The sequence below is a fragment of the Melospiza melodia genome, chromosome 20 (genome assembly GCF_035770615.1).
Source record: "Melospiza melodia melodia isolate bMelMel2 chromosome 20, bMelMel2.pri, whole genome shotgun sequence".
Lineage (NCBI taxonomy): Eukaryota > Metazoa > Chordata > Aves > Passeriformes > Passerellidae > Melospiza > Melospiza melodia.
Window position 1 is genome coordinate 7,985,371 of NC_086213.1, and position 15,504 is coordinate 8,000,874.

A 15,504-nucleotide genomic window follows, 5' to 3' on the forward strand; every position below is an offset into this window, starting at 1 on the left:
TCTGACATTATCCAGTTTACCACAGATAACAACCCTGAACTAGAAGCTTTCCCCTGCCAGAATGCCTAGCACATAAAATTATTAAAGGCTTAGATATGGTTTCAGGGCTGCTCAAATCATGTGCTGCAGCAGAACCTGATTGCCATTAAAAAACCAGGAACTATCAGGAAGAGACTCCAGGTCATCACTCTGAAAAAGAGAACTGCCTTCCTTCATTCATTCCTCACCAGAACAAACAAATTCCAGGGGGAAAAAGTGAAATACTAGCATTTAAACTAGGTTACAACTCACAGGATCCTTTGAATTGTTCAGATATGAAGATGCTCCTAAGATGTTGTACCAGCAGGACAGATGTTCTGAAGGACTGAGAAACCTCTGCAGACACTAGCCAGTCCCCACCCACAATCAACAGAAGTTTCTGCTTTTATGGTGTTTGGCTGCAGGACAGGCAGAGATTTCTACCATTAAAGTAATTTGGAGTCAAAATGAAGTTTCCAGAACTGACAGAAAATAGGTCTGGACTAGTCTGCTGCTACTAGTCCATGTTTTTTCAGGTGATCATAAGCATACTCTCAATTAAGCTCAGTGGTCATAACTAGGAGTATCTCAAAGGGAAACCATGATGTCAAGTTCTTGAAACCACATCTTTAGACACACCAGATAAGCTTCATGGATGCTGAGTATAAGATTACAGGAAACTTAACAACAATACATCTCAATATTTGTTAACTACCACAATGTTCATTTGCTGCATTGAATGAACAAATCTTATTACTGAAGTTTCATTTGCTCACAAAGATTCCAGCTGAAAACTCACTTTAATATGGCTTTAATAATACATGAAAGAGATTAATCTATAATTGTTGATTTTTGAAATAGCACTTCATCATGTCACTCAATCTGAGTGCTTTTGATCATTAAAACTTGCATGATTTTTCCATCTCGGTAACGAGATTCTGCCTCAGCTGAGAGCTGATCTCATCAGAGTCAATTATTCTCTATAGAAGAGATCTGACCAGAGTTCTTCAGGGTTTTAAAACTGCAATTTTATTTTCTTTATTTCAGTGAACAATTTAAAGTTCAAGTAACCCTGTTAGAACCTTTACTATCCAGGAATTCTCAAGCAAATGAGATGCTTGGCAAGAAAATACCACCAAAAAAGTGAACAAAAATGCATCAATATCTTCATTTTTTTACTCCTAGCACACAAGTCAATAGTTACTTTTAAAATACGCCCTTTTCCATGTCAAAGTGCTTCTTTCAAAAGGCTGTGGGATTAATCTCCTGACCTTATCTATCATGAGATACGTAATCTATTTGACTTTGATTAAAGGGGGGTATCTCAAAATTATCAAACAACCTCTTCAAGAGTGTGAGATTTCTAGCAATTGGATATGATAACAAGCTGTGTAAGCTCAGAGACAGATCCATCTCTCATCAGATCTGCACATCACTTCTGTCATTAACAGAGCCACATGAAAGCTTTTAATCTTATTTTAAAGAAAGCTATGCAAGGTACATTTCCTTGCAGAAAATCTTGATTTCCATCTTTTCCCTCTAGTGGCACCTCCATTCCAATCACATTTAGAAAGGAATGCAAATGCTGAAGTCTTTGCTATATTTTGCATTCCTTTCTTTTCCTGCATCCTAAAGGTGTCTTGCTCTGCACTGTAATCAGCTCCCAGCCTGAACTGATGGCAGCCAGTGAAGGCTGGGTGGAAGTTTCCTGCAGCTCTCTAAATAGGATGGTACTGCAGCTTCTGAGAGGTTCTTTAGTATCTTGCATTATTTCACAGAGGATCTTGTGCAATACAGAGGATCTTGTGCAATAATGCACCAAATGAAAATCAGTGTTTAGACATGAGACTAGAAACTGCATCCACTATAAAGGGTATCTATAAATAGATTAGATTTATCTGCATCTTAGGATTAGTTTGCATATCATCAATCAGAGTTCCACTGTGAATCTGAGTGCAGCACTATGTATGTATAATTATTACACCATTACTGACTACCAGCACATCTCTAAGGATCTCAGACATGGCCTCTGTTGTTGCTCTCAGTTAACAGCAGGAAATTGAAGCACAAATAAGTGGACTGCACCACGGCCACCAAAAGAGCACAGTTCAGTTATCCCAAGTCTGTGGATCTCTTCACTGAGTCAGGTTGTCTCTTTACACTCCCCAAAATTCTCTACGTGATTCAGGAAGAGTTTAAAATTTTTCTTCTGAGGATACTCAGGTAGTTCTGGGTACTCAGAGCTCGTTAGGGTGAGGCTGACAGGGTGGCACGGCAGCAGTTGCCATGACAATGGCTGGATCTTTGCAGAGACATTGCACACACTTCAAATCAAAACCTATGCAAGTCTCAAAACACCATCCAATGCTCTAAGAATTCTGATAAAATCCCAAATCACCTCCTAATCTCCAATTAAAAAAAGTACCATGCATGCAAGAAGGGAATGCAGACTGCAAAAGATTCCACCTCTGCCAGAGCTAAAATACAAAAGCACAATGCAGAAGAATTTTTCTGTGAACTTCCCAGATTTTAAAAAACCACAAGTACTGCTCACTTCAGGAAGGAAGGAATACTGTATTCAGGGAAGACTGACTATCAGTAAAGGCAAAAATGCCCAATCCCTGCTGTCACCCAATTCCAAAGAACGCTGAAGAATGACAGAGATACCTGGGAAGAGAAAGAGTTAGTGCCAAGCACTCTCACAGAGTGCATTTCTGAGCTCCTTACAGTCAGGTGTGGTGCAGGTGGGCTGCAAATGGAGCTGCAGAGGAGGAGAGCCTGCACTCACCCCTCTCTGGAGTTACAATCACCTAACAACAAATCAGACAGGCTTCTACAAGATTCCACCAATTCAGCAGTCTTAGATAAAAATTTATATCCAGTATGCAGCACTAGATAACAGCATGCAGAGATATATCCATTATCGCAATTAACTGGCTACAAAAGAAAGAGATCAGCCTGATATGCTCATGTCTTAAGCCCCTTTAAGAGCCTCCAGCTCCCAAGCTACTTGTTATTTCCAAAAGCACAAACATTAGCATTACCTTTTGCTGCTTCAGACCGCTTAGGCAAATCAAGTGTATCAAAATTCCTGTCCAAATCTCCATTCTTCTTTCCTGTGCAAAAAAGAAGACAACAGATGGAGAAGATTGTCAGTATACTGACAGGTAAGTTACTGTCATGTGCAACTACAAGATGGGAGAAGATACAGACCCAGAATATAAATCACAGACTGCTACCCATAATTGAGTGTATCTGACTGGCAGTCCAGCTGCACATGCTGTGGTTTTAGCATGAGCAAACTTAGGGACAAACACCCATGCTGCTTTCAGGTTGATCTGCAAATATGCTTAGCACATGTTTCAGAGAGTCTTAGGAGTGTTTTAAACCATGGAAAATCATGCCATTTCCCTTCTTGGCAAAGCTGTGCCCCTCGCTCAGAAGCCCAGTGTTTACTTCTTGTTTTCAGAGACCTGAAGCTTAGCTCAAGCAAAAACTCAGCAGCAGAGCAGAAAAACAACAGCTTTGCTTTGCAGCCTCTATTCTCAATGCAACAATGAGGCAGGAAGACCTAGATTTAATATATTGTACAGACAGCAGCCAACAACTTAACCTTGAATTGCCCTTCAATCGACAAAGTGTCATTTTTGCTATTTATTAGAAGCTAATGGAAATAATTCCATACTTTTGCTAAGAAACAGTATCAAACTATTACATCAGCTTTAATTTATACAACGTTTACATAGAGCAGAACAAAACCTGCACTTTTAGTCAGTTTGAGAATTCAAGGTTATGTGAATACATGGGGAGGGAAGGGTTAGTTTCCATGCCCCCAAGGAGACACTCTGCCTTGGGTAAGCCCACATGGATGCTGTGGGACAAGCAGGAATCTTGCCATCAGAGGAATACTGGCAGCAGAGAGAGAGAGATTTGGAAGGCAGTGCAAGAATCTGCATGGCTTCTGATCACAGCAGTGTACAATTTAGCTTTCCCATATTATTCTGAGAGGGAAAAACTCAAGTTATTTACTCCCTTTCCCTCCAGAGAAGGGAAGGCAGGTGCAATGGGATGAATTCAGACAACCTAACTGAGGTTGCCAGAAGTAGCTTCTGCACAGGGATTACCAGGCTGGTAATGGAGGTTTTACAGAAAGGGCTGGAAGCTCCACCAGTCAGGCTGCTTAAAAGCAAACAGAAAAATGGTCCTTGAAAATGTAATGGGGAGATTAGTCTGAGTCTTGTCTGCCAAGAGGTTACAAGATGGGAAAGGCCAGTCCCTGCCTTGTTACAGCAGGGAGCTGGTACATGCACAGTAAATTCAATGGGTCACTGTACCTTTCCTCTTGACAAAAGGATTAAAATACTCAGTACCATACAGAGAAGAATCAGAGCTTTTAAATACCATTATGAATATTTAGGAGTAACATTAAGAGGGAAATCCCCCCCCTTCAAGGTAGTATTCCATCCTCTCCCTTTCTTTGGGAGGGGATGGACTCACACCCTTTTCTTTTGAAATACCAACAGAGAGTATCAGCCAACTTCCAACTGTTGTGCATAACAAAACATGCACCTAGAAGTTCTGCTGATCTGAAGTAACTTCCTTAACTGAAGTATGTAAAAGCCCATCTAAGCTGCCAAAGGTCATGCAGCCAGGTACCACAGCACTCCTTGAAAGGTATCTTTTCAGCCTTCCATCAATTTTTTGCTCTGTGAAAGGAGCAACACATTGCTTGGGAAATCAAATACCAGAAAGAAGTGCTGTCCATCACCAAAAGACTTTGCACTTCTTGATGGCAGCTGAACCCAGTTACTGGCTGCAAACCCTTGCTGACTCTTAGGGCATTGACAGGAAAAAGCAGGGCAGAGGGAATTAAAAGGAAAAAAAGCATTCAAGGAAGGAAGTCAGTGTAGGAAAGATTATTACAGACTTAAAGCAGACCCATAAATGTGACTCCATCTTATCTACAAGTAGGACAAACTGTTTTTTCACATGACCCCAAATTTCATGTCTCTGCCATTAGATAGTTTAAACCTCAGAACATGTTCTCAGAGAGCCAGACCTTATTTTACACAACTACTCATTTCAGAAGGTCCCTCTGTAATTTTAAGATTGGTTTGGCAGTTCTATCAACACTGCAGAACTGAGATGGCACAGTAAGAGCTCCCTTCTTCCCAGTGGCAGTGTTTAGTAAGCACCGTGTTTGTGCACAACTTGTTAAGGAGGAATCGTCCAGGAGTGCAGTGTTGGCTGCTACTTTTGAGCTGGGAATGCCAAAGCAGCTGCCTATTTACTGACCCATCTTTCATAAAGACAGCACCCTCCACCTGTGCTCTGGGCTCCTCAGTTGCTGTCTCTCCATTTCTGGGCCAGACAGCAAACACTGGCTGGTTTGCAGGAGCCTCTGCTGCTTTGCATCTCAGCCCTGTAAGGAACTCCCGCCTCGCAGGCCAAAGCCCGTCTGTTCAGAGAAAAGCTGCCAGCTGCTTGCCAATGGCAGCAGTACAGAACACACAACTCTGACCAAGGGGATTTCAACTCTACAAATTACTTACTTAATCAAATGGATTGTGTTTGGAAATACTCCAAGCACCTACATTTCCAGGGCTTTGCTATAGAGACAAGGTGAGCAAGCTGCAAGAACACTCCAAACCAAATCCACCCAGAAAGCAGAGTTTCAGTCTGAGGCCCAGCAGCTATTTTTCCCATCTGATTTTCACAAATACCAGGGAGTTTCTAAAAAGGTGACCAAGTAGCAATTCAGGAGTCTACTGACTAAAACCTTCTCAGCCATCCCCATGCATCCCTGATAACACAAAAAATCAGCATCACTGCAAGATTCTGTAGCTCTGAACACCCTGCTCTGTCCCTCAAACCTGTGCATTTGTTCACAACAGGGATGTGAACACACACAATAACCCATGTGGCTGGGATTTGCAGGGAGCACACCACTGCCTGGATCTTCACAGTCAGGTTGTGAACCACAGGGATGCTGAAACCACAGCACAAACTACACCTGCAGTAGGAGAGAAGTTTCAGATCTGTTTTTCGGTACATTTCAATTTCCACCCATATCCAGAGTCTCCAGGTTTTCCAGCCTGAGGTGTGTCGGAGAAAGCCAGTGCTGGATGAGAAGCATAGCTCCAAACTTTGCCAAGAGACAGTTTTGAATATGCCTGCTGACAGGCCAGTTTTATGAGACCTGGCTGTGGGACTGGCACAGCACTCTGGTTTGGGAAAACTGCCTGACATGAGACATGCTTGTGCAAGATGCAATTTACAGTCTCTGAAATGGAGGGATTAAAATTCTTCCCCTCTTCCCCCTTGCTACTTTTCATTATGTAAGAAACAACCAAAACATGACCTTCAGCATTTTCCATCTGTCAGAAACCCAGCACAGATTCTGAAGTGTGACCCAGTGTTATTAACCACTAATGTTATTGTTGATCTTCCTCAAATGCCGTTTTGCTTTACCATATAATCAAATCATGGTGCAGCCAGACCGTTTCTGCTGAAGGATTAATTGCCAAATGCTTTCTTTCTGGTTGAAATAAACATTTAAGGCAAAGTGCTTCTTCATAACAATCTCACCTTATCCTCCCTGGTGTTCAGTAATACAGCCACTGAGGTGGCCACAAAGGAGTGACAGAAACCAAGGGCTGAGCTCTGTCCTGCCAACAAGTCCATCCTCCACAGCCTCACCACTCACAGTCCAAAAATCAGTGTTCTGCAGAGCACCATTTGTTGGGTGGAGCAATTACATTTTGGTTGATGGGTTTTTTTCCTTCCCCAACATTTCTCCTTTGGTCCAATCCTCCAGAACCCATGATCTGAAGCAAGCATCACAACCTGGAAATGCCCCTACCTTCACCCGCAAATTGGCCTCAGTGATGGAGTCTCCCAGGCACCCACAAGCTGCCCTCAACTTCTCAGCTAAGGGCAGCTTTAGCCTCAGACTTGTGTCTTCCAGGTGCAGTTTTACTTGCTGGGATGAAAAACTGAAGCCTATCCCCTGAGACAGGCCAGGGTAGCTTCCTCCAGCTCCTGTGTGTGCCAGTAACAGAGCTGCAGCAGCCCAGGCACGAGCCCAAGCAGAAGTACCAAGCACCCCTGAGAACACACACCCAAGCTGCTGCAGCTCACAGCTCCTTCCACCCCCCAGAGCAGCCAGCAGAGCCCTCCATCTGACAGGGCTGGGGACACAACCCTCACCTGGGTGTTCCTGCTCTCCTGGCCTCAGCAGGCCAGTCCACAGCAATTCCCCTACCGCACTTAGACCAAAAATGAAGAAATCCTTGTATTTTCCATTTGTGGTATGGAAAGACCAAACTGCAAAAGCTCCCTCAGAGGATTTTTCCATGTCTGCTGAAATGAACAGGAGGTTGTGCTGGGGGAGCAGGAGGAGGTGGCTGAACAAGACCTTGATCTCAGCTCTTAGCCTTGCATGTGAAAGCCGAACAAAGCATGTTATGGTGATGATGAAAAGAAAGTATTGCAGACTCACCTTGATTGAACCACTCCTCTAATTACCAGAAAAGCAGCAAAAGGAAAACAAAAATTTACAGGATGAAGAAAATACAAAGGAACAGTCACAAAGAGGCAGAATTTCACAGAACAGGTTCAAAACCTGAGTAATACAAGACTACAGAAGTTTCATCAATTAAAAAACCAAACCAAGGTATTTCATGTACTCCCTATTGTTCCTGCTAAAAAACCCCAATCTTTCTTTGCACAGCGTTTTTTTTTTTTTTTTTCCCTTTTTTTTCTCTTTTTATTACAGAATTGAGGGGACAGAAGGATGACTAGCCCTTTGCAGAGGTGTTTGAAATGCTGTGATCAATGACCATGAAATAAAATAAAATAAACATGGAAACACTGCAAGATTAAGTGAACAAGAAAGGAGAGAACAGACTGATTTTGAAGTTCTAGACTGAGAAAATTAAAGTAGGTTCAGACCAGTATCCACATAAATTTAACAGTGAGACAAGGGAGCTTCTCTTTATGATTTAAAAGCACATTTATGAATGGATTTTAACTTTTATTTTTGAAGCACAACAGTCGTCTGAGACCCTCTATTCGTTCGATCCACATCCTACGAGCTGTGAGCTCAGTATTATCACCAGCTGATTTCCCTCTAGGGAGCAGCACACTTTCAAAAGAGCACTGCAAAAAGGTGGAAATACCCATTAAAATGTATTGTCATTTCCTGCCAAACACAGAGAGCCAAACCCAAGCTGTCACTGAGTGCCTGCACTGCTTGCTGCAATCCACAGGCTCACCCCCAGAATCAGATGATTTTGAGACTGATTTGCCCACAAAGATGTGACCTGGTGCTTCAGCTGATGAACAGAAAGTACCTGGGAGCACAGCCCCACGAGAGGAATCTCTAGGTGGGCTCAGGCAGACACCTGGCATGGGACACACACCTGAGAGTGCTCCTGTCACTGCCATCAAGGGGTGGAGGACAATTCTCCCTCAGCACAACACTCTCCTCCCACAGGCCACTCAGAGCTTTAATGGCTGAAGTGTTTCCATGGACTGTGCTGCTCTCAGGCAAAGCAACACCACGGACTGCAGGTGGCAGGAACAGGCTCGAGTCAGCACACATGCAAGGCTTCCAAAGGGGATCACACTGCAGGTTCAGTCACTCCCTGTGAGAACAGGCTGGCCAGGCAGGCAGAATTACTTCTTGAGTTTTCCCCCTAGTCTTTACAAGATGCCCGTCAATTTTTTATTTTAAACAGTTTAAATGTAGTTGATGACAGACTAGTCTGCAAAAGCAAGCTCACACTGTTATGACTTCCCTAACACATATGGAAACACGTAATATTTAATAACTTGTGCAGATCAGATCAAAGAGTAATGTGCAGCATAGAGTCCATCAAGTTCAAACAACTCCATATCAGCTCTTTAGGGGCAAAACCCTTCCTTGTACCTGGGTACAAATAATAAGCCAGGATATGTGTACACATGAATGAGGAGAATGAAGCCTAGGCAGAAATGGAATTAATTATCTCTGAATTCATCTGAATAGTCATTTCTCTAAGAAAGGAAACAGAATTCAGTCTAGAATAGTAATTTCTCTAAAACAACAAAGAAAACTGATATAATTTGAGTGTCTCCTTGTAAAGGAAACATTGAAGGGGGGTTACTGGGACTATTAATCCTCTCATAATGAAACTCATTTGCAACACTCATGCCCCAGAGGAGAGAACAGGTCTAAGAGTGACTGACAATTAAAAGCTACAAAATCGTGTTTGCAATTTAAATTACTGAAATAGCGACTGAATTGGGAGGTTGTATGTTTTGGTTGAGTGGGAGGTGAGGCTTTTAGTTTGTTTTCAAGTTTGAGAGTCTGGAGGCATGGAAGATGTACAGGCAGGAGTGCCATGCACAGGGATGGGTGGATGGATCCATGCTGGCCTGGCTTCCTGAGAAGGGCGCACGTGCTACACAGCCAGGCAAGGAGACTGAGCAGAGATGTGACAGATGCAAGAATACAGCAATGCAGAGGAGAGACAGAGCACATCCACCTTTTTCCAACAGCACAATGTCATCTGTCAGCATGCAGCATTCCTGTTTAAAGCTAAACAAAATTACAGTACCGTGGAAAAAAGAATCCCAAACATTCAATTGTGATGCAACATAGGAGATAAACACATGCCAGGACACTGCAAACACTCCACAAACTGCATCATCCTAAATAAGCACGATGAATGTGCTTGCAAGAACAGGACTGCACAGCAACATGAATCCCAAATTCATTTCTAGTTCTGAGTTTTTGCAACACATACCTTTAGCTTTTTTTCCACCAAAACAACCAGCATCATCTTTCTTCTTCTTCTGGGAGCCTCCTGTGCCTGTAGTCTGACCAGCATCTAGTTCTTGGTACTTATCAGCTCCAGGGACCTCTTTGTGGACATGATAGGAAAGGTTCCGCATGATGCACACACAGTTCTCCACAGACTGTGACAAAGAAATTTATGTTATGTGAAATATTGCACCCTCTTACCTGCAAACCATTGTACTGTACAGAGGAGGGCTTGGGGAAATTGAAAAAAGAAGGCTACCTGTCCCAGGAAAACCATGTAGCTCTCAAGGAAGATTTAGTCAAGACCCTTAAGTTAAAGTTCATTCTTCTTCTAAAGCCCGTTTTATTTTTCCAAAAGTAAAGCACTTTATAAATAGTATCCATTCAAAATGAAAACTCTCTAATCAAAAATACCACTTGATCTTACATAAAGAATACAATTCACCAAAAGATCAAACACACAGCAGAAAATGATCATATAAGGATCTTATTTTAATCTAAGTCTCTCTCTCGTTCTTCCAACATTTACAATCTCCAAGGGGCCCATTTTATTAAATTTTCTCTGGGTCAGAACCTAGGCCTTGTGAGGATTTCAATGGGAACACACGTTGTCCTGTAGTAATAGCTAATCCACAGCACATCGGGTTCTGACAAGAGCAGTGCTCTGTAGGTTGCAATGGAAACCACCAGGTGGTTACAAAATCCACTTCCAAAATTACCTGATTAAGTAACAGGGCTTTGTAACCCCCTTGTTCAGGCCATCACATGGTGAGACACAGAATAAAATAACGATGCTTTACAAACCTTCTGGTGCTATAAAGAAATAGCATGCTCTTTTTTTAAACAGGTTAAAGTTATGATATTCCTCATGCATATAAATACACTTTTAAGTGCCATGGGATGAGATGATGATAAAAACAGATTAATAAAATCTGCACCAAAAAAAAAAAGCCACAGTGAAAGTGCTGCAGGTCTGAAGACATTTCTTAAAGTCTAAGCACTTCAGTCTTCAGAGATGGTGCTGAATAAAGTCTTTAAAATGAGAACTGACTCATTTGCTGCTTTGTGCAAATGGGACTCAATTCTGATTTGGAGACTGCACTTATAAATGCCAATTAAGTAATGCAGAACAATAGCAATAATGTCACTGACAATAAAGGACCAGTCTCCTCACCTCTCCCAGCAACCAGCCCTTGCTCCCTTCATCAGCCATAGAGGGAAACACAGCAGCATCCTGCTGATACCCCATCAGCACTACCACAGATACACCAGCCATGAGAGGAGGACAATTACTCTATTTTCTGAGGCAAGCATAATCCTCTTCTAATACCAGCAAACAAAAGTTGGATCCCAGTGCAACACTTCAGCATAAACTGATGCCAACATCCACTATGTTTTGAAACTCAAATTCACCTTATTGTCCGTGTCCTTCTTGCCAACTGCAGACTGCAGAGCATGCAGGAGGGCATCCACCAGGCCATCACACTCTCTCAGTCTTCTGCGTGCTTCTGCTCCATCTGAACTTACATTCCTGACAGGAGAAAGAAAATTTAGCCCTGTAACCTTCACTATAAAGTTTTTCACTGTAAAGTTAAAGGTGCATTGATTTATACTACAATTATTAAGAACTCATCATTTTGGATGAAAAATTAGGAGGCCAAGTGGACTGACAAACCTATTAAAGCTCAGTAAAGTGTGGGCAACACACACCTGCAACTCTCTGAGCCTGAACAAAAAGGGGAACACAATCCCAGAGGTACCTACAAACACCTCTGCTTTGCTGGCAAGCCCAGGGACTCACCTTAAACCAGGCTGGAGTCTGCAGAGCAAACAGCATGCAAACCAAAAATTTAATTTCAAAACCAGCAGTTCCCAACTGAAAGATACTTTCACCACCTTAGGAAAAACATACTAAGTCACAAGATTGCCCAGCAGTATCATGGCCACAGAAAGTGAAAAAGCTGTGTGCAGCAGATTCATTACAAAGTCTGGGTCAGTCACGTTCAGTAAGGAAAGGACGACAGTTTATATGGCTTTGAATTTCTCAAAACTCTGCACAAGAGAATGGCACAGGTAGAACAAGCAAGACAGAGTGGAAGGCTACTTGGAGTTGTTAAAGTTACACTTATCAATGACTGTACAAACTGTCAGAGGGGATCTTTGAACTTGGCCTGAACTCATCCAGTGAGCACAAACTGATACCCCAGCCTTGCATTAAGCATCAATCAGCCATTTCCCAAAAAATAAATAAAATTCAAGTCAATTTTCCAAATGCTGCCTTCCCCCCACACCCCCCTTTTCTTTAAGGGGAAAATGAAGGGACAAATTTATTCTTAATTGTGCTCACTGACCAAACCTGTATGGAAGCTCTTCACAAAGCCGAAACGCAGTAATTCCAACAATAACACAGACAACCTTTCAACTTTCAGGTCTCTGAATCCCACAAAGCTATGTAAGGTTACCTCTCAAAAGCTCCGGACACCATCATTACCTTCTGTTATCAGGATCCTGCAGTCAGTTTTTGCTTTTAACTAGAGGGACTGCCAATCTCCAAGTAATTAACAAATCAATCATGGTCCCCTCCCATGTCCCGGTCATCTGGGCAGGCTGCTGTGTTAATTAGACAACTAAGAAAATTCACCTTTTCTCAGAGACCTCTCAAAATCTGAAGGCACTTAATTGTGAGCTGGTTGCTGTAACAGCACATTAACTTTCAATTAGGAAAACAAATGAAATGCACAGATAAACAAATTCTTTTCTCAAATCCTAACACAGCTTCACCTCTAGCAGTGGATGATAGAAGGCAGGTAAAGTGGGTATTAAAATGATTCCACAGGATAGATAGAAGAGAATCCTACTGCTGTTTTCCCATCTCCAGTTGTACTTATCCTTTTGTATCAAAAACACAAATGTGAATTTTAATGCTATGTCTTTATGAAAATGGAATTAGAATTCAAATTCTCTGAGATACCTTTCAGGAGTTATAACAATAAATGATAGCAGCTCCACCTTCAAGCACATCTATTAATGTGGAACACTACTTGTTAAGCTTCAGGGTGACAGAAATGCACTATAAATGGTCTTATCTGGAGCTGTGTATCACATTTTTTATTCCCTCATTAAGTCTCACAGTGTTAGAATTCAAAAGCAACACTGTCAGACTAAAGGCAGAACAGCTCAACCTTCTCACCTTCCTTGCCCTATAGCCCATTCAGAAGAGATTTTTCTCTGGTTCATTTGTGCTATCACACTTGCACCACATTTGTTTTACACTTTGGTTATGAACAGCATCACAGTATTGTGTATCTTGCTTTCCTACTTCTTGATCTGTACTGGGGCTAATACCAAGGTAGACATTGATAACATTATGATTGAAAAAATATTATAATACTGTATAAGTAAGAGTATGACCTGCTGATACCCTGTCTCTTCAACTTTAGAAGAATTTACTGGAAATTAATGACTTGAGAAAAAATTCCCACATCTATCACACATAAATAAGCATGAAAACTCTGCAGGATCAAGTTAATAGCTAATTAATGCTTTGACTAAGTTATCCAGACATCAAACTTTGCAGATTTAGTGTTTTAACTAGCACATCACAAAATGTATCCTTATAAGCATCTCATGCAGAAACATCTGCTCTATAAATACACAACTCTTGGGATTTTGTTAGTCCTCCCTCCTTGGGTAATGAGCTTCCTGCAGCCCTTGGGATTTATCTGCCTTGGAAGAACAAACCCCATTGCCTTGTCTGACCCAGTGAGAGCTCAGCTCCCACTCTTGTCCCAGCAGTCCAGGCAGATCTCAGACAGACAAAGCCCAGGGAGGGAGATCAGCACCTGCATCATGAGACTGCTCTTCTGCTGCTCCAACACTGCAAAGGGCAGTGAGGAGCTCCCAAACCCCAAGGAAATATTTGCATTTCAGATCCACGCCACAATCTCTAAGCTCTACACTAAGGTGGGCCCTATGAAAACAATGACAGTATGCTTTGACTAAATTCTCATCTGAGCAGGCCATGAGAAGCTGCCAGGTTTGGTCTCCATGATCCAAAGACGCCTTCCCAAGTCCATGCAACCCAGGAAAATGCCAGGCCATGACTTTAAGACTCCACCATCCACCTCCTTGAAAAGCATCACGTGGCAGCCATTGGTCAAACTCATCTTTGGTCTTCAGGAGGGGCTGGAGCATAAAAACAAAAGGGATGACATGGACAGGGGAGCTACTGCTGGCACTGGTCATGAAAAAGGACAGAAACTGCCATGGAATAATCAACCTGATAGCACACTCCACTGACAGGAGTCAGGAAAAATCTCTTCCCATTTCACATCTGCACTGGGATTGTTCTGCATCTTGTATCTGTTAAATGTGATGGAATGAAAGATGTAACCAAACCATTGTCCAAAGGAAGCTTTCAAAGCAAGGTTTCTGAACACCCTTCTTCCAAGAGTGATGGAAATCAACAAACATGACTGATTCCAGCATTTAAAGAGGATTTGCTGTCCCTTTACACAGGGCAACACTCCACAGAAGGAATGCAGAGCCTCACCCAGGCCAGAAACTCCTGCAATGGAGATATGTAACATATGGCATCCAGACTTGGAGAAAGGAGAGAGCTTTGCTCTCCATTTAACTTTTCTACACATTAGACAAGTATTGCTATACACCAGAAGTAATTCTTCAGTGGATGGAGTGTTTCACACAAGACACCAAAGAGAAAAGCAGCTGAGACCCCAGCTGAGGTGCTGCTAACTCTGTTACTTAGGAGACAGGCTGCCATGCAAGACCTGGAATGGCCAGAAGATATTGCAATTAAACAAATGATCTCACTGACTTGCTTGCTGGGGCAAATTAATATCAAGAACTTCTGCAGATAGAAGTCAAAGCTACTTATTGAAGTGTGAACAACTCTGCAGGGCTTTTGAGACACTGATGGGCCAATATCCTGTTACAAATGAAAATAAAGCTGATTGCCTATTGAGAAGGGTGGGAATGGTGAGGGGGGACTACTCAAACAATTTTTACACAAACCAGTGACAAATGAGACCTGCCATTCATCCCCAGTGTTCTGCACACTTGCCCTGTCTCTTCACCTCCAGGAAGGTCTCTGCTGCTTTCCCTGACTTTCCTGCTTTTCAGCACTTTTCCAAGAGTCTGTTAAATGACAAGTGTATTTTAAAACCAGAAGTGTCTTTCTCATGTCACAATGCAAAGGGTAATAGGAACCTTCAGTGTGCTTGCTGTAAATATACACAGTCTGAAGAACAATTCTAGAAACAAACCACAGAATTACTGCCCACATGACTCCAGGTATATAAGAAAGAAACCAACTGGATGACTGATTTTACATTAAACAGTAAAGCACAAATCTCATTCCTGAGATTTTAAATCTCCAGCCTTTAGTTAGAAAAATCAATCTGGATTTTCCCTCAAATTCTTGGAGTCCAGACTGTGGCCAGGAGTAGTGAAAGAGAATTTGTAAGGATGTCGCAATATATGTTCTCCCTGGGGAAAACCCCAAAACAATAAAACAAAGAAGCACTAAGTAAATGTTAAATAAAAGTAAATACCTGTGAGCACAGAAACTCATCAGGCTAGGAATGTAGTCTGTTGCTATTAAAGACTTCAGAGAATGGGGGCAAGTGTGCTGAGCAATCTGTTCACACCTTAGATAA

At 42.2% G+C, this 15,504-nt stretch overlaps 1 protein-coding gene across 10 annotated transcripts in view; it reads right to left on the bottom strand.

Moving 5' to 3' along the window:
* ARVCF (ARVCF delta catenin family member) overlaps nucleotides 1–15,504 on the bottom strand; it is a 246,616-nt gene that overhangs the window by 39,750 nt on the left and 191,362 nt on the right. For 8 of the 10 annotated variants that reach the window (XM_063173445.1, XM_063173446.1, XM_063173437.1 and 5 more), the window contains 4 exons: nucleotides 11,240–11,357; nucleotides 9,810–9,981; nucleotides 7,520–7,537; nucleotides 3,063–3,134 (listed from right to left, as the gene is read on the bottom strand). In XM_063173445.1, the coding sequence (XP_063029515.1) occupies nucleotides 3,063–3,134; nucleotides 7,520–7,537; nucleotides 9,810–9,981; nucleotides 11,240–11,357 (380 nt within the window). The remainder of the gene's footprint in view (nucleotides 1–3,062; nucleotides 3,135–7,519; nucleotides 7,538–9,809; nucleotides 9,982–11,239; nucleotides 11,358–15,504) is intronic. The other 2 variants (XM_063173439.1, XM_063173442.1) reach the window with 1 other exon arrangement.